The 18,507-nt window shown below is 41.9% G+C and overlaps 1 protein-coding gene across 1 annotated transcript in view; it reads right to left on the bottom strand.

Annotated features, from left to right (window-relative positions):
* Window positions 1–10,173: 10,173 nt before the first annotated feature.
* INIP (INTS3 and NABP interacting protein) overlaps window positions 10,174–18,507 on the bottom strand; it is a 30,492-nt gene continuing 22,158 nt past the window's right edge. The window contains exons 3-5 of the mRNA XM_012461843.2: window positions 17,647–17,749; window positions 12,473–12,563; window positions 10,174–10,908 (exon numbers count right to left, since the gene is read on the bottom strand). Coding sequence (XP_012317266.1) covers window positions 10,813–10,908; window positions 12,473–12,563; window positions 17,647–17,749 — 290 coding nt within the window. The 3' untranslated portion in view covers window positions 10,174–10,812. The remainder of the gene's footprint in view (window positions 10,909–12,472; window positions 12,564–17,646; window positions 17,750–18,507) is intronic.

Genomic DNA, 18,507 nt, shown 5'->3' with positions numbered 1-18,507 from the left:
GCATGGGGTTAGATCCCTCAGGGACACTGGGTCCCTGGGGTCCTCACCCTCATTGATATGTCACAACATTGCCTCCCTGGGCCTGAAGGGGTCTCATGCCAGTACGTCCTGGCTTATTTTAGAAGGTGTGTGTCCCCACGTCCCCATCCTCCCATCCTTCCCCAGTACATTTCCTTTTCCTTCTCTTCCTTTCGGTTTCCCTGTTTTATTCCTTCCTCTGCCTAGGAGAGTTTCCATCACCATCTTTTCTGGTTAGACACCAGGGACAAACATGAAAGACATTAAACAAGATGTGTTTCAGCAATAAACAACATTCTTGTATTTCTCAGGGGATCCCAAAGAAATAAGGATGAGAAATAAAAATTCCTGCTGGGGTATTTGCAGTGTACTCAGCTGCTGAAATGTTCAAAATGCAATCAAGGAAGTAATTTAGCACGTTTCTAATATACTTAACTGTGGCAATCACGTTGAAGAGTTTGGCCAGATTCAAAGAATACAGTGAATCTTTTAGGACGTTACTAAAGAATCTAAAGCCCAGTGATGATAAATACATTTTTGTTACTAGTTAATAAGTATCTGTGCTTTGTTGTTGTATGTCCTTGAATAATGGCCCAGAATTGAAAGGATGTGATTTGGCCTCCCCTCTAGGCAGGGAAAACTATGCTTCAGATATTTCCTTTTGTTCTGTGTTCTCAGTACATGTGTAGACTACTAGGTATAGATCAGTACCATGGATTCCCCTTTTTTTTTTTTTCAAAGATGGAGTTTCATTCTTGTTGCCCAGGCTGGAGTGCAATGGCGCCATCTCAGGTCACTGCAGCTTCTCCCTCCCGGGTTCAAGTCATTCTCCTGCCTCAGCCTCCCAAATAGCTGCGATTACAGGCACCCGCCACCACGCCCAGCTAATTTTTTGTATTTTTAGTAGACACAGGGTTTCGCCACGTTGGCCAGGCTGGTCTCCAACTCCTGACCTCAGGTGATCCGCCTGCCTCGGCTTCCCAAAGTCTGGGATTACAGGCTTGAGCCACCGTGCCCGGCCGGATTCCTCTTGCTTTCTCACTACTTCTCAGTATATACTATCCAGCCAGGGCACTGTCACCCGCAGAACCTTCACAATGTTTGCGATAACTGAGTCCACTCGTCCTATTATTTTTTGGTATTTTCTTTAAATTGATTCATTTTTACTTGAATTTATATTAAAGCAAAGAATAAGAATATTAATACATACAAAGCACTTAACGCCTGGTACAGAGTAACTGTCTAGAAAAAAACAGTAACTAGACTGGGTGCGGTGAGTCATGCCTGCAATCCCAATACCGGGTGGTTGAGGTAGGAGGATCACTTGAGGGCAGGAATTTGAGACCAGCTGCAGCTGGTCATTGTGAGACCCTATCTCCACAGAAGATTAAAAATGAGCCAGGTCTGGTGGCATGCGTGTGTAATCCCAGCTACTCAGGAGGCTGAAGTGGGAGGATCTCTTGAGCTGGGGAAGTTGAGGCTGCAGTGAACTGAGATCATACCAGTTCACTCCAGCCTGGGTGACAGAGTGAGATCCTGCCCCCAAAAAAAAGAAAATAAAGAAAGAAAAAATAGTAACTATTAGCTATGGTTATTATTTCTATTACTATATAAATCCTATATTACTTGCAATAAATATAAATACATAACTATTCAAAGTGTTTGCCCATACGTACCCCAAGAGTTACTTCTTAGCGTCACCAGTGGCGCAATAAGCACACTTTGGGAAATAGCTCCCCTGCCCCTGCAATGATCTTCTTGGTTTCCATGTGAGCTTCTTTGTCTCCAGGCTTTTCTGCAGCGTCTCTGGATACTCTCTGGCTCCTCATCCTTTGACGCTTTCATTTACTTTCCCATGACAGTTTCATCCACTTCCATGGCCTTAGCATAAGTAGACCTAGATTTCTTTTTTTTTTTTTCCTTCGACTTTTAAGTTCGGGGGTACATGTGCAGGATGTGCAGGTTTGTTGCATAGGTGGATGTGTGCCATGGTGGTTTGCTGCACGGATCATCCCACCACCTGGATAGTAAGCCCAGCATCCATTAGCTGTTCTTCCTGATGCGCTCTCTCCCTCCACCCCACTGCTGACAGGCCCCAGAGTGTGTTGTTCTCCACTGTGTGTCCATGTGTAGTCTTTCAGCTCCCACTTATAAGTGAGAACGTGCCGTGTTTGGTTTTCTGTTCCTGTGTTAGTTTGCTGAGGACAATGGCTTCCAACTCCATCCATGTCCCTGCAAAAGACATGATCTTATTCTTTTTATGGCTACATAGTATTCCATGGTGTATAGGTACCACATTTTCTTTATCCAGTCTATCATTGATGGGCCTTTAGGATTATTCCATGTCTTGGCTATTGTGAATAGTGCTGAAGTGGACATACGAGTGCATGTATCTTTATAACAGAATGATTTATATTCCTCTGGGTATATAACCAGTAATGAGATTGCTGGGCCAAATGGTATTTCTGCCTCTAGGTCTTTGAGGAATCACCACACTGGCTTCCACAATGGTTGAACTAATTTACACTCCCATCAACAGTGAAACGTGTTCCATTTTCTCCACAACCTCGCTAGCCTCTGTTGTTTGACATGTTAATAATAGCCATCCTGACTGGCTGAGATGGTATCTCATTGTGGTTTTGATTTGCATTTCTCTTATGATCAGTGATGTTTAGCTTTTTTTCATATGTTTATTGGCTGCATGTATGTCTTCTTTTAAGAAGTGTCTGTTCATGTCCTTTGCCCACTTTTTAATGGGGTTGATTTTTTTCTTGTAAACTTTTTAAGTTCCTTGTAGATTGTGGATATTAGACTTTTGTCAGGTGGATAGATTGCAAAACTTTTCTCCCATTCTTTAGGTTGTTCGTTCCGACGATACTTTATTTTGCTGTACAGAATCTCTTTAGTTTAATCAGATCGCATTGGTCAATTTTTGCTTTTGTTGCAATTGCTTTTGGCGTTTTTGTCATGAAATCTTTGCCCGTGCCTATGTCTTGAATGGTATTGTCTAGATTTTCTTCTAGGGTTTTTACAGTTTTGGATTTTACATTTAAGTCTTTAATCCATCTTGAGTTAATTTTTGTCTGTGGTGTAAGGAAGGGGTCCAGTTTCAATGTTTTGCATATGGCGAACCAGCACTCCCATCACCATTTATTAAATAGAGTCCTTTCCCCATGGCTTGTTTTTGCCAAGTTTGTCAAAGATCAGATGGTTGTAGGTGTGTGATCTTATTTCTGAGTTCTCTATTCTGTTCCATTATAAACCTAGATTTTCTAAACCTTTCTCAACTGGGCTTCTTCAGCTGAACCACAGAATGCAGAAAAGACTCGAGGCCTAGTTTCTCAGTTCTTCAAGGAGAACTGAGGTACATAACTAGTACCATTTCAGATGCAGGGGAGAGACATTCATTCCAGACTGTGAAGCCTTGGGGCTTTTGGGCTTACTTCTCCTGTAGAACCACAGTTGAAATAGGCTCCTCAACTCCAGGTCCCACCCTGTCTTTCCTTCCTAAGGAAATGGCACCTGTACCCACCTTGTTGCCCAAGCCAGAAACCTGACAGTTCATTCTAGCACCTCCCTCTTTCCTCCTTCCTCCATAATCAATTTCCATTATCTAATCATTCTACCTGCCCTTGAATCTTCTTTCTTCTCATTCTCCTTACTGCCACCAACTTGGTCGGCCCACACCATTCTGCCCAGTGATTATTCAGAAGTCACCTGAGTGGCCTCCTTGCCTCTTGCCTCCACCAGTCCCTCCCCAACTGCTTCCTAGAAAAGTCGCACTACACACAAGTCTTATTCTATCATTTCCCTTTCCTAGCTCACCAAAGCCTTTCTGCTAAAGCTCCACACTGGCCACGTGGACTGCTGGATCTTGCATTTACACCATGCCCTTCCTCTCTCCCGCCCTTCCCTCCCACCTTCTCCTCTCCTGACACACCCTGCTCTTGTAAAGCTCATGCTTCTTCTCCAGTTCTCATCTGGCACACGATCTGTGAGAGCTCCTCCTGAGAGGCAGGCTAGGCCTCTTGGATTCTGCTGCCTCAGAGGACAGCAATGTTGAACAAACCTACACACCGACCAGGGTCATCACCTGTAAGGCGTCTGCCATTCTCAAGGAGCCACGTGTATTCAGATAGAGTAGCTTTACATCTGTGAGAACTGACTCATGGAGTGGCTAAATTAGGAAAAGAACTCATTTTTCTAATAAACATCAGGACCTCTCAACATAGAGGTCTGTGTCTCAGCCAATGGCTGCCCAGAGCCTGTATTTTCAATGGTCAATGTTTCCCTCAGAGAACTTGAATTAATAGGCTCAGCAATGAAGACCAAGGGGCCGGCACAACTCATGTTTTCTTAACAGAACTATGCTGCCAACCTGTATTTGCTACAATATTGCAAGCTTCCAAATCCTCTAAGAGACTCAGTAAGGTCTGTGGCATTGAGATTTCCAAAACACTGCATTGGAGAAGCAACTACCAAGGTAGCAGCTAACCTCCTTTTGATCAAAAGATTTTAATTCCAGACCCATGGCTGGCTTCAAGGAGTCCAAGGACCCCTACAATTACGGGCATAGTTTTTGACTATGTGAGTGTGGGGAGAAGGTCTACTCTCTGACAGTGGACCAGGATGCCAGTTCTCCCTTTGGACACCTGACTGATTTCATTTATTCATTAAAATATTTGAACACCAGGCTGGGCGAAGTGGCTCATGCCTGTAATCTCAGCACTTTGGGAGGCCAAGGTGGGCAGATCACCTGAGGTCAAGAGTTCTAGACCAGCCTGACCAACATGGAGAAACCCCGTCTCTACTAAAAATACAAAAAAAATTAGCCGGGCATGGTGGCACATGCCTGTAATCCCAGCTACTTGGGAGGCTGAGGCAGGAGAATCGCTTGAACCCGGGAGGCGGAGGTTGCAGTCAGCCGAGATTACACCATTGTACTCCAGCCTGGGCAACAAAAGCAAAACTCTGTCTCAAAGAAAAAAAAAATTGAACACTTGCTATGATGTACCAGGCACTGTTCTAAGCAATAGAGAAATGTATCAGGAAACACAAAAATGTCGGCACGCGTGGCACTTTTTTTCTAGATGGAGGAGGATAAAATAAATTACATTATATGTTAAAGGGTCTAAGTGCCACAGAGAAAAATTAAGCAAGGGTGTATTGGGAAAAGGAGATGAAATTTTAACTAGGGTGGTCAAAGAAGGCATCATTGAAAAGATACATTTTTTTTGAGACTGAGTCTTGCTCTGTCACCTAGGCTGGAGTGCAATGGCACCATCTCGGCTCACTGCAATCTCTGCCTCCTGGGTTCAAGCAATTCTCCTGCCTCAGCCTCCCGAGTAGCTGGGACTACAGGCACATGCCACCAAGCTCAGCTAATTTTTTGTATTTTTGGTAGAGACGAGGTTTCACTGTGTTAACCAGGATGGTTTTGATCTCCTGACCTCATGATCTGCCCACCTCGGCCTCCCAAGATGCTGGGATTACAGCCATAAGCCACCATGCCCAGCTGCTTTATCCTTCTTAAAAGGCTTTTGGAAGGAGATATAGAAGAAAACTGGAGGAAAGAAAGGTAGATAGGGGAGGGAGGTGGGCACAGAGAAATATGGGGAAGGACCCAACAACCAAATGCAAGAGATAGCAAAGACAGATGGGGCTGGAGTTGAAAGGCAGATGTAAACAGAACACACCTGTCTCTGAATTTGCAGACAAGAAGAGTAATATAATTTTATTTATTTATTTATTTATTTTTTTAGATGGAGTTTCGCTCTTGTTACCCAGGCTGGAGTGCAATGGCGCAATTTCGGCTCACTGCAACCTCCGCCTCCTGAGTTCAAGCAATTCTCCTACCCCTGCCTCCCCGAGTAGCTGGGACTACAGGCGCGCACCACCATGCCCAGCTAATTTTTTTGTCTTTTTAGTAGAGACAGGGTTTCAACTTGTTGACCAGGATGATCTCAATCTCTTGACCTCGTGATCCACCCGCCTCGGCCTCCCAAAGTGCTGGGATTATAGGCGTGAGCGACTGCACCCGGCCAAGTAATATTCTTTTAGTACCTCACACGTCCCCCTTTCCCAAGAGCTGATGAGGGCCAGATGGGTTCATCTCTGTACCTGCCTATGCCCCAAAATGTTCAATATCTCCCAGCTGTGTACCGAGCTAAAGAGATCTGGCGCACCCTCGGATTCCAGATGTTCTGGAATGAATCTAGCCTCTGGTTAGCCTTGTTTCCACTTATCTGCCTATACAAGTCTCTCTGTGCTCCAGCTAAATTGGGCTTTTGGTAAAATTGCCCCAAACCTGCTTTCCTCCTACCTCTGTACAGGTGTTTCCCTTGCTTTGAATGTTGCTCAGTCTCTCCTGGCTGAAACCTTCTCATCTTGAAAGCCAAATTCCAATGCTTGCTCTGATGTAGCTTTTATTGGTCCTTTCGGGCTCCCGTCCCCATTCTCTCCTCTCCAGGTTGCTCCCAGGATTAGTTTTTAGTGTGCTTGTCTCATCTACTCTAGATTGTCAGACTCTTGAGGACAGTGACTGCTCTTCTTTTCTTCCTCATCGTCCATGTTCATTATTTGCACATTTTAAAAAGCCTGTGACCAGCCAGGTGCGGTGGCTCACACCTGTAATCCCAGCACTTTGGGAGGCTGAGGCAGGTGGATCTCTTAAGGCTAGGAGTTCGAGACCAGCCTGGCCAACATGACAAAACTCGGTCTCTACTAAAAATACAAAAATTTAGCTGGGCGTGGTGGCACATGCCTGTAATCCCAGCTAGTCGGGAGACTGAGGCAGGAGAATCTCTTGAACCCAGGAGGTGGAGAATGTGGTGAGCCAAGATCATGCCATTGCACTCCAGCCTGGGCAACAAGAGTGAAACTCTGTCTCAAAAAAAAAAAAAGAAAGAAGGAAAGAAAGAAAAAGAAAAGCACTCAGCAAATACTTGCTGCATTTAATGCTGCTGAAATGGGACTTGTGCTCGCTGACGGGATTCCAGTAGGGGCTTCAACTGCACTAATGAATTGATTCTCTGTTATCTTCTGTTCTCTATGTAACCACATTTGCCAAATCCCTTGCCTCAAGAGGTTTTAAACACATATAAAGGCTGAGCTTCTATTGCCGAAGTGAAGCGAATAACTGAGACAACTTAATGAAACAGCTTATAGATTGTTCAGGAAAAAAAATATGCCTTTGAAATTACTGAGTCATTTCAGTTTTTATTCCAGGGTCATACAAAGCACTGACATCTGCATTATTTAGAAGTGCTTTCAAAGCTTTTTTTTTTTCGCTCATAACTCACAGTAAAAAAAAAATATACATTTTATATTGCAACTCAAGTCATATAAATTCTTTCATTCCTTCCTTTAACATATTGAGCACCTACTATATGCCAAATATATTTTACGTGGAATACAGTAGTGAACAAAGTAAAAGAGGAAGAAAGGAAAGGAGGAAGAGAAGGAAATAAACAAAAATTCTTTCCAAGACTTTACATTCTATTGGAACAGACAATAGACAAAGTAAGTAAGCCAGGTGCAGTGGCTCACACCTGTAATCTCAGCACTTTAGGAGGCCAAGGTGGAAGGATCCAGAGGACTGCTTGAGGCCAAGAGTTCAAGGCCAGCCTGGGTAACATAGCAAGACGCTGTCTCTACAAAAATAAAAAAAAATGTGTTGGGCACGGTGGCATGTGCCTGTAGTCCCAGCTACTTGGGAGGCTAAGGGTAGAGGATTGCTTGAGCCCAGGGATTTGAGGAGTCTGACAGTGAGCTATGACTCTGCCATTGCACTCCAGCCTGGATGACAGAGCAAGACTCTGTCTCTTAAAAAACCAACAATACAAAGTAAAATATACACATACATGAACACACAGAAGATTCAAGAGGCAAACCCACCTATTTCTACATGCAGTACACTCAAGATGGTTTTTATTTTTATTTTTTTAAATGCTGGTCACATCCTGTTAAGCCATTAAGTTGGCTTCTCAACTCAGTAATGGGTTGAGGCTTGCACTTTGAAAAATAGTAGACAATTTCTGACATAGGCAGAGCATGTGCTGTTCTCATCTTACAGAGGGAGGAACATGCAGAGATATTGAGTTCATGAAACTCATCCCTAATGAGGGAAGCAATGCTGAACTCTATCTGAGGGCTTCGCAGTCCACTGCTGCCCTTTTCCCCGCCCTCTGCGGTGCCTGCACTTCTCATTCTGAAACCTTGCTCTGCACGTGGAGCAGCTCTTCCTTCCCTTGCCAGGTAAAATCACATGAACACGTCTAAGCCTAGCCAGACCGCACTACGTTCCAGGACGCCTCTCAGGCCACTACTGCATTCTGGCTTGCCTGATTGATTTAGAGACAGGGTCTCACTCTGTTGCTGAGGCTGGAGTACAGTTGTGCAAGCATGGCTCGCTGCAGCTTTGACCTCCCAGGCTCAAGCAATCCTCCCACCTCAGCCTCCGAAGTGGCTGGGGCTATACACATGCACCAGCACACTTAGCCAATCATCTTTTTTTTTTTTAATTTTTAGTAGAGACAGGGGTCTTGCTATGTTGCCCAGGCTGTGGCTTGGACACACTACTGGTATACCAGAATAGGATCCTCTGCGCTGTGACCTCCTAAAAGAGCAGGTGCCAGTCACCTTTGTGTCCCCTAAAGCGCAGTGCTTTATCTGTAGGTATTAATAAATACATAGGAAATTGAATTGAATTTGTGACTCAAAGCAGAGGGGTGGAGAGAAGTGCTTCCTAGCCAGGATTTAGACCACATCTATTTAAAAGGCTAACAGACTAGAAAGGATACCACTGTAAAAAGGTCTCTTTACCTGAGCTACAAAAGTCATACATTAGGTAGAGGCTTCAAAGTGTAGAAAATATACTAATCTGCTATCTCCCTAGAGACAGATTTAGAACCATGTCAGTTATGTTGTAGATCACAGAGAACAGAAGCCTAGTGAAATTAACTCAAAAGACCATGAGGGCTACCATAAGGAGGCCCAAGGAGTAGCTGGAGGGACCTGAGGAAGGACAGGAGCCAGAGGCCCCCTGAAGAGCTCTGCAGCTGCAGACGTAAGGCTGTCCTCGCTGTAATGGTGACCGTTACAACGGGGACAGTTGCCACCTCATCAAAATGAAGGAAATCAGTTCAAATTCTCAAAAAAACCTACACAGCACAGCCAATTCTAGAATTGTCCACCCTTGCTTCCCTTGGTTTGAGTAGGATGGGGCTGTGTGTTTGGTGAAAATATCTAAGGAAGAAGGGGGAGAAGAAACTCTCTGAAAAGAAAGTAGAACTTTCACTAACTATTGACCCAAACTGGAATTTTCAGTTTTACCCTACCACCAGAGAGGATGGGACTCGAGGCCAAGATGAGGTCAGTTACAAAAAGTTATATAAAATACTCTATCTATGATACAGTGTAAAATATCATTTCAATCCTATTAAAAGTTAAAAAGAAATGTAGATTTTAGCTAAATGACCTCTAAGTTTCAGGGATCTACAAACCCATGCCTGTATAAATATATCATGAAAATTTGTACAAGATATTTCATAAAATTCTCTATTTCATGGTTTTCAGACTTTATTTTGAATCCGATTCTAATTCTGTAGGACTAGGGTAGGGTAGTGGGACTGCATATTTAAATAAGCACCCCAGATACTGCTAAAGATGGTCATGTGGAGAGACTTTCTTAACCTAACTCCTTCCTTCTTAATTAAAAAGGAGCTCAACTTGCATGATAAGTTTTTTCTTTTCTTTTCTTTTTTTTTTTTTTTTTTGAGATGAAGTCTCACTGTCACCCAGGCTGGAGTGCAGTGACTCCATCTTGGCTCACTGCAACCCCTGCCTCCTGGGTTCAAGTGATTCTCCTGCCTCAGCCTCCCAAGTAGCTGGGATTACAGAAAAGCGCCACCACACCTGGCTAATTTTTGTATTTTTAGTAGAGACAGGGTTTCTCCATGTTGGCCAGCTTGGTTTCAAACTCCTGACCTCCAGTGATCTGCCTGCTTCGGCCTCCCAAAGTGCTGGGATTACAGGCGTGAGCCACCATGCCCGGCCATTACGTTTTCAGTTAGTTAGAACAAAAATGGACACTAGAACCACGCAAACTCACCATTTATGTGGTGACACTAAGTTAAGAGGATGTACAAAAACCACCACATTTCCTGTTAGTTTTAATTGCATTTAGTCACATCATTTATAAGGGCATATGTTTATAAAAGATGGTTAAGACTGGTTAGTAATTGATTCTTGGGGTTTGCTTTAAAGTGAGAAAGGGGGACGTAGTTATGATTCAGAAAGAATATTTCAGGATGATACATGTTGACTATAAACTCAAAAGGTACACTGACACCAATCCTATAAATAGCAAATATGGATGTAACTGATTTAAGCCTATTGGTTCATTTTTTAAAAGCACCTTGTTTCTTTAAAGTTAAGTACTATAAATGATTCTTGAAAATCTACTGTGGACATGATATATTCAGTCAAACTTGCTAGGGGTTGGGGACTGATTTTGTGACCATCCAATTCAGAATCTGATTGCGAGTTAAACAGCATTACAAAAAAAGTTACAGTCACGGTACATAATCGATTCCTTGGACAACACAGCTTCCACAGCTCTCATCATCCTGGTTATCCTTTTTTCTGCTTTTACTTCCACATTCCTTTCTTTTAAACAAACAAAAAATATCAGAGTTCACCAAAATTCTGAAAGTCACAGTTCATCTAGCACTGAATGATAGTAGCTTTGGCATTTGACATTACAAAGTCACTATTCCATCACAAATATTTTCTTCATTCTGGGTCAAGGCGAGGTAAAACAGGAAGAATAAGGTTCCCAAATGCAGAGTCTTGAGTTATGAAGTATCCAGAAGAATGTGCATGAGCATGCTGAAAAGATTAAAAAAAAAAGGCAATTAAGCTATTAAATAGAGTCACAATTCTTCACCAAGGCATTAAAATTACTTATTCCTTCTGAATGCTTGAGACCAAATTTATTTGTTTATTCATTTATTTTTAATTGTTATGGGTGAGATGGAATTTATCTTAAAATCAGTTCTTATGCTGCTGGTTGTGTTTAAACATACAAGAAATGGACAGTCATACAGAATCTGGACTAACAAATTACACCAGGTGCTCAATTATCATCCTCTCTATCTACCCTGTGACCCTCCTCAGTCAATAAATGAGTCAGACATGAATTGTTTTGTTCCTTCAAGTGAGGAAAACGAGTATCAGAGATCCCGAAATACTCTGATCTTGGTCAGCAAATCAGGCACTTGAGAAAGAAGGGCAGTAGTTAGAAGGAGAGGGGGAAAGTCAGTGAGATTACTGGCGATTGAAAACCAACATTTTGTAGAGAATGTTGGAATGTAAATAACAGAAAACCACCAGTAACTTCCCTCTGTCATTAAAAAAAAAAAAAAAAAGACTATTTTTAGGCCATCTAAAGTGAATGGAGGGCTGGGCAATGGTGGCTCATACCTGTAATCCCAACACTTTGGGTGACTGAGGTGGGAGGATCACTTGAGGCCAGGAGTTTGAGAGCAGCCTAGGCAACACAGTGAGACCCCAACTCTAAAAGAATTAAAAATTAGCTAGGCACAATGGCACGTGCCTGTAGTCTCAGCTATTTAGGAGGCTGAGGCAAGAAGATTACTTGAACCCAGGAGTTTGAGGTTATATAAGCTATGATGGCACCACTGCACTCCAGCCTGGGTGACAGAGTATGAGACCCTGTCTCTAAAAAATAGATAAATAAAATAAAATAAAGTGAAATGGTCTTCATAATGTTCCTTCCAATTCTGGGATTCTAAGCTTTAAAAATATAAGTGATTAAATTATACCGATCGAAAAAAAAAAAAAAGTCTTATCCAAAGTCTCTGGAAATCTTAAACTATTCAAGATGAGACTGTAACACTAAGACTATTTATTACTCTGAAGAATTTTTTTTTATTCTGATGAAGCATCACATTCCTAGTCCTATAGTAAGAGTGAGCTTTTAAACATTTCCTACACAACAGTTGTGCTGAGCATTAAAAAAAAAAAAAAAAAAAAAATTCCAAGCAACAACAATAAACCAATACAACTATCAAAGGATGTAATGACATGATAGATTTGAAAAAAATGCATGTACTATTAAACTAGCCAGTTCCATTTTTAAGATCATTCCTGTCCATCGAAATATCCTAAACTCTTTTGTGCACAAGCAATCCCTTGGCATGTACAGCACAGAATCAATCATGACCAAGTCAGCACCATAAAAGATACTTTCATTACTGCTGCACTGGTCCTTCAAGTCCTCTGGGCATGACTGAACATCAGCAAACCATTGCAATTATGTGTGGAACATTTTTATTGATATTGTTCCACTGAAATAGACAATAACTATGTGCTGGCTTCTAAGACCCAGGAAATCTCCATTGAGGCAAGAATGTCAGTATACTTCTCTCACCTGCAAAGCTGCTTTCTGTTGCGCTGCAATATGCTGCTGCTCAGCGTGATCCCGGAAGTCCTTATTAAGGGATGGTCTCGAGAGTGCAATGCTAAAATGGGAATCTTGGTTACTTGGCTGCTTAAGGCAGAAACATCCTTACTTTTTTTTGGATGGTAGTAAATTATCTTCTTTCTTTAAATTGAGGTATCCTTGGCAAAAACCGCATCTATTTCCAGTGCACAATGTGATGTTTTAATATTTGTATATGCTGTGAAATGGTTAAATCAAGCTAATTAACACATCCATCACCTCACATACTTTGGTTGTGGAGCATTTAAGATCTATTCTCTTAGCAATTTTCAAGTATGTATCATCAATTATAGTCACTATGCTATACAATAAATCTCTTAAAGAGATGTCCTTATTCTGAATCACAACTTTTCATTATATATCCTTTATAGGGGTAAAAAAGACTTCCCAGAATAAATCTTTTTTCCTTTTCTCTCACTATCTACATTAATTTATATAAAGAAAGTCTATATTATTTATTGAGATTTTAAATGATCTTTTAAAAAAAAAATTACCTTTTTTTTTTTGGAGACAGAGTCTCACTCTGTCGCCCAGGCTGGAGTGCAGTGGTGTGATCTCAGCTCACTGCAACCTCTGCCTCCGGGTTTAAGTGATTCTCATGCCTTAGCCTCCTGAGCAGCTGGGATTACGGGTGTGCACAACCACACCCAGCTGTATTTGATTTTTGTATTTTTAGTAGAGATGGGGTTTCACCATGTTGGCCAGGCTGGTCTCAAACTCCTGACCTCAAGTGATCTGCCCACCTAGGCCTCCCAAAGTGCTGGGATTACAGGCATGAGCCATCATGCCCAGCCTAAAATGTATAATTTATGGTCTCCTACATTCAAACAGATTTGAGATACCATGATCTATCATGATCTCTATTAACATTATTTTAAAAAACAGTTAAATCACATGATACTCATCAACAATAAAACCATACTTTTTTGTTTGTATAATAATTAAACTTGTTTGTGACCAGCCAACATGGTGAAACCCTGCCTCTACTAAAAATACAAAAATTAGCCAGGCGTGGTGGCGCACACCTGTAGTCCCAGCTTCTTGGGAGGCTGAGGCAGAATTGCTTGAACCCAGGAGATGGAGGTTGCAGTGAGCCGAGATCGTGCCACTGCACTCCAGACTAGTGACAGAGCAAGACTCTGTCTCAAAAATAATAACAATAATAATAACACTTAAATTATCATAACCATGTTCCACATAGGAAGAACTATTATGAATAAATAATCAAACTTAGAGACACTTACCAGATTCTAAAGCAGCTACTAGATGCGTAGCTCTGTACTAAACACTAGGGGTACATGTAAGACAAGGCTCACAGATAACAGCAATCCTGATGAGGCGTGATGTATGTTAACAGGACAATTAATAAGGACACTTAATATATCTGGAAGGATAGTGGTCTGAAAAATGTTATAAAATGTAGACCTTATCCTAACAGTAATAGGAGACCTCCAGTGTTAAGCGGCAGGGGAGTGACATGATCAGAAGTATCACCCTCTTGGCCAGGCGTGGTGGCTCATGCCTGCCTGTAATCCCAGCACTTTGGGAGTCCAAGGCAGGAGGATCATTTGAGCCCAGGAGTTCAAGATCAGCCTGGGCAATATAGTGACACCCCGTCTCTAAAAAATAAAATTAACCAGGTGTGGCGGCATGTGCCTGCTATTCCAGCCACTCGGGAGGCTGAGATGGGAGGATTGCTTAAGCCCAGAAGGTCAGGAGATTGTGCCACTGTACTCCAGCCTGAGTGACAGAGTAAGACCCTGTCTCAAAAAAAAGAACTATCACCCTGTAGTTCAGAAAGACCACTACTGTGGCAGACAGTGCTGGCCACCTCCTCAACAGCTGTTTATCTCCTTTCTTCCTTGTTAATGGAACCCAAACTTGGTTCAATTATCAGTGGTCACGTGCTTCAGGGCAGGCCAGGCTCATGCCCCAGGTGGTAGACCTTGATTGGTATAAGACAATGTCATTCCCCTAGCTGATTTCTGGTTTAGGCAAGAGAAAGGTCCATAATCTGGGCAACCAGACTTGATGGGTGTCTACAGGAAGGCTTCTGAGAGTGTCTTCCTCACTCTTACAAATGCGACATACACAGGAACCTTTCAGGCTTTTTCCTCTACAGGTTGCTCAGTGCGGGGTGATGCCTAAGCCACTGCAGTCATATTCTGACCTGAGGGAGCCACTGACCCATGGGGTAAGACAGAAAGGAAAGATGAATGAAGCTGTATCTCTAATGATATTGTGGCCACTGAATTAAGCCACTCTGGAACTACCTTATCTTCACACTCCGGGTTAACAGATACCCTAATGTTTAGGCCAATTTCGTTACATTTCTGTTACTTCCCAATTAAAGCTTCCTAAATGACACAACTGATGAATGTATTCAAGAAGCATAAGACCACAGGAAATTTGAAGCAGTTATAAAAATTGAGGCAAGAAATGAGAGTGGCCAGAAATCAGGATAGCATCAGTAGCAATGAAGAAAATGGACAGATACAAGACACCATTCAAAGTATAAACACAAGAGAATGATAAATGCTTGCAGATGAAAGTGAAAGGGAATGGTAAACAATTGAAGCTCACATTTCTGACTTTGTAAGTACTAGACGGTAGCCTGAACCATTTACTAAGACAGGATACACAAGAATATTCAGTAGTTGTTGGAGAGCGGGAAGGGAGAATGAGTTCAGTTTGGGACATACTACATTTAAAATGCCTGTGGGCATCAAAGTAGAGATGTCCAGGAGGCAGAGGTGGCGCTTAGAAGAAAGGACAGACTAGAGCTGCAAATGCAGAAGTGATTAGCACATAAATAACGGCTTGTGGGAAAAGACGCAACTGCCCAGTGAAAGGAGGCAGACTGGCAAGCCTGTCTAGAACAGAATCAATCCAGAGGGCTGTCAGCATTCAAGGGACAAGTGGAGAAATGTCTGAGAAAGAAATCAAGGTAGTCTCCTCCTATTGTTTTTTATTTTCTTAGAGTGAGCAAATGGAAACCAAGGACCGAGAGTACTTTAAGAAGGAGAGAGTGATCAGTGGTGTCAAATAACACTAAGATGTCTGATAAGAAAGAGACTCTGGACTGCTAGATTTAGCCCAGGAAGGTTACAAGTGACCTAGGCAAGAACATTTTCTTTGATGGAGGGCCTGGAAGCCAGACTGCAGTAGGTTGAGGCATGAATAAGTGAGAAAGTAAAGATGAGTGTAGGCAATTGCTTTAAGAGTAAAAAGACAGGGTGGTGGCTGAATGAGATAATGGATCTTTTTTTTTTTTTTTTTTTTTTTTTGAGACAGGTCTTACTCTGTCATCCAGGTTGGAGTGCATACAATCACAGCTCACTGCAGCCCCAAACTCCTGGGCTCAGGTGATCCTCCACAGGCATGCACCACCATGCCTGGCTAATTTTTTGTATTTTTTTTTTGTAGAGATGGGTCTTGCCACATTGCCCAGGCTGCTCTCGAACTCCTGGGCTCAAGTGATCCCCCCACCTTGGCCTCCCAAAGTGCTAGGATTATAGGCATGAGTCACTGTGCCCAGAGACAGTGGTCTGAGGGAAGATACTAAATATGGCGGAGACTGAATTCCTGTAATAAAGATCATCAAGCCACCTAAATTTTATCCACTTTGCAGAATGATTAAAAAGTTGGCCACTAGCAGCAATTGCAGTAATAAAAAAGCATACAAAACTCTTAAAAAAAAAAAAAAAAAAAGGCTATAAGGGCTAGGTGCTGTGGCTAAGCACTTATAATCCCAGCACTTTGGGAGGCCGAGGCAGGGGGATCACTTGAGACCAGGAGTTTGAGACCAGTCTGGGCAACACAAGATCTCACTTATCTCTACTAAAAAACAAAAAATATTAGCCAGGTGTGGTGGGGTGCGCTTGTAGTGTGAAATATTCAGGGGGGATCACCTGAGCCCAGGAGACTGAGGCTGTAGTGAGCTATGATTGTGCCACTGCATTCCATAGGTGTGCAGGTGACAGAGTGAGACCCCCCACAAAAAAAGTCTGAAGGCTATGAATGCTATAGGGAAATTAAATATTCTAGTTAGAATGTTTACAATTTAATCAGCTAAATAGTTTAATTGTTAAAAGTCTGACTAGGAAATGAAGGGAACCAGAATATGTCACCTAAAATATACTTCTTTGATATCAAAATTATTTTTGAGCTGAAAGCAATTAAGAAGCAGCTCAGTTAATAGGGTTGCTAAGAAATAAAAATAAAAAACAGCAGCAAACTGAAGAAAAGGGCTCTCTCTCCCCTCCCCACTTTCTGCCTGGAGACAGGATATAGCTTCTCCTGTACTGGAGACAGCTCTAGACACTTGGCCTAGGGACAGCAGCAGAGGACTCTGCCAACAAGCCTTACTCCATTCGTTTTCTCCATATATTTACCTTCTCAGTTTCCCACCCCGGAAGCCTAAAATCCCTTTCGTTTGTGCCACATTTCTCTACGAATTTATTATTCTTTGTTGAAGATGCTATATAAGCAGAGTTCTAAGCCACAATTTTGAGTTGCTTTTCATTAAGGTTTCTCCCTTGTGATGTGTGCTGCATGCATTCATAAATTTGTTTTTCTCTTGTTAATCTGTCTTTTGGTACAGAGGTGCCTCCCAATAAGAACTAAGTTGTGCACAGGTAAAGTTTAGTCTCCCCTATAGAAATAAGACACAATGTATAGATTACAGTGTTAAAGGAAAAAATCATTGTCAGCCATTGAGTTATTTGGTCCAAGAAATTTTTATATCACTAAATATAAAAACCATATTATAGGCCGGGCATGGTAGCTCACACCTCTAATCCCAGCACTTTGGTAGGCTAAGGTGGGTGGATCACGAGGTCAGGAGTTTGAGACCAGCCTGGCCAATATGGTAAAACCCCGTCTCTACAAAAAATACAAAAATTAGCCAGGTGTGGTGTGGTGGTGTGTACCTTTAGTTACAGCTACTTGGGAGGCTGAGGCAGAAGAATCACTTGAACCCAGGAGGCAGAGGTTGAGGTTGCAGTGAGCCGAGCTCATGCCACTGCACTCCAGCCTGGAGACAGAGCGAGACTCTATCTCAAAAAACCAAAAAACCAAAAACCACATAATAGTGTCAATACCTAGCTCCAGGATGATTTGTTGAAGACTGGTTCTGCATAAGTAGTTTTCTTTTCTCTTTGTCCAGTTCTGCCAAGATTGCAACTCTATTTTTGTTTTGAAAACCTAAAAAAAAAAAAAAAAAAAAAAAAAAAAAAAAAAAAAGAGGGGTAGAGGAGAAAGGGGAGAGAGAAAGAGAGAGTAATAAGAAACATTTTAGACCTATTTTTATAAACTGAAGCCATCTAGAACCCAGAAAGCAAAATTCCTATTCTCTAACATGATAATGAATTCACCAGTAAGTACTTTCCCTAAATGGTTACTTCTTCCTTCCTGCCAACTTCCCAGCAACTTATAACAGCATAATTCACGAATACTCAAGCAGAGTATCATGTCATATTATATTATGTTTAAAGTGTAACTGAGGACTTTTAAGACTTGGTTCCAAAGAATTCTAATCACCAAGGTATAAGTTATAGCATTTGCCTTTTTTTTTTTATTTTATTTATTTTTTTAGCATTTGCTTTTTAACAAAATCTTTGAGGCCCCAAATGCTGCAGAGGCCTGTGCAGTCTCTATCCTGCACATCAATCTTTGAGAGGGCAGATTTTCTTAGTCCTTAGTTTGAGGCCTCTTTGTGAATACCTTTTTCATGGGGGGAAAAGCATTAAACATACTCAGATCAAAATACTTCTTTTCCTCAACTGCTTCCATTCAGATATGATGGACAATTTTTCAAGGAACATAGTCAAAGAATTTCAACTGACCGAAAGCAATTCTGAGAAAGAAATGAAGCACAACTGATAGGACACAAAGAGATATGGCTTTTATCAAATAATACTGGGCTGGATTTTGAGCTTTAAACTTACATAAGATCTAGAGTA

Source organism: Aotus nancymaae, unplaced genomic scaffold (assembly GCF_030222135.1).
Source record: "Aotus nancymaae isolate 86718 unplaced genomic scaffold, 86718_ANA_hifiasm-v0.15.2.pri h1tg000003l, whole genome shotgun sequence".
In the NCBI taxonomy this organism is placed as follows: Eukaryota; Metazoa; Chordata; class Mammalia; order Primates; family Aotidae; genus Aotus; species Aotus nancymaae.
This window is presented reverse-complemented; position numbering and strand designations above follow the sequence as displayed.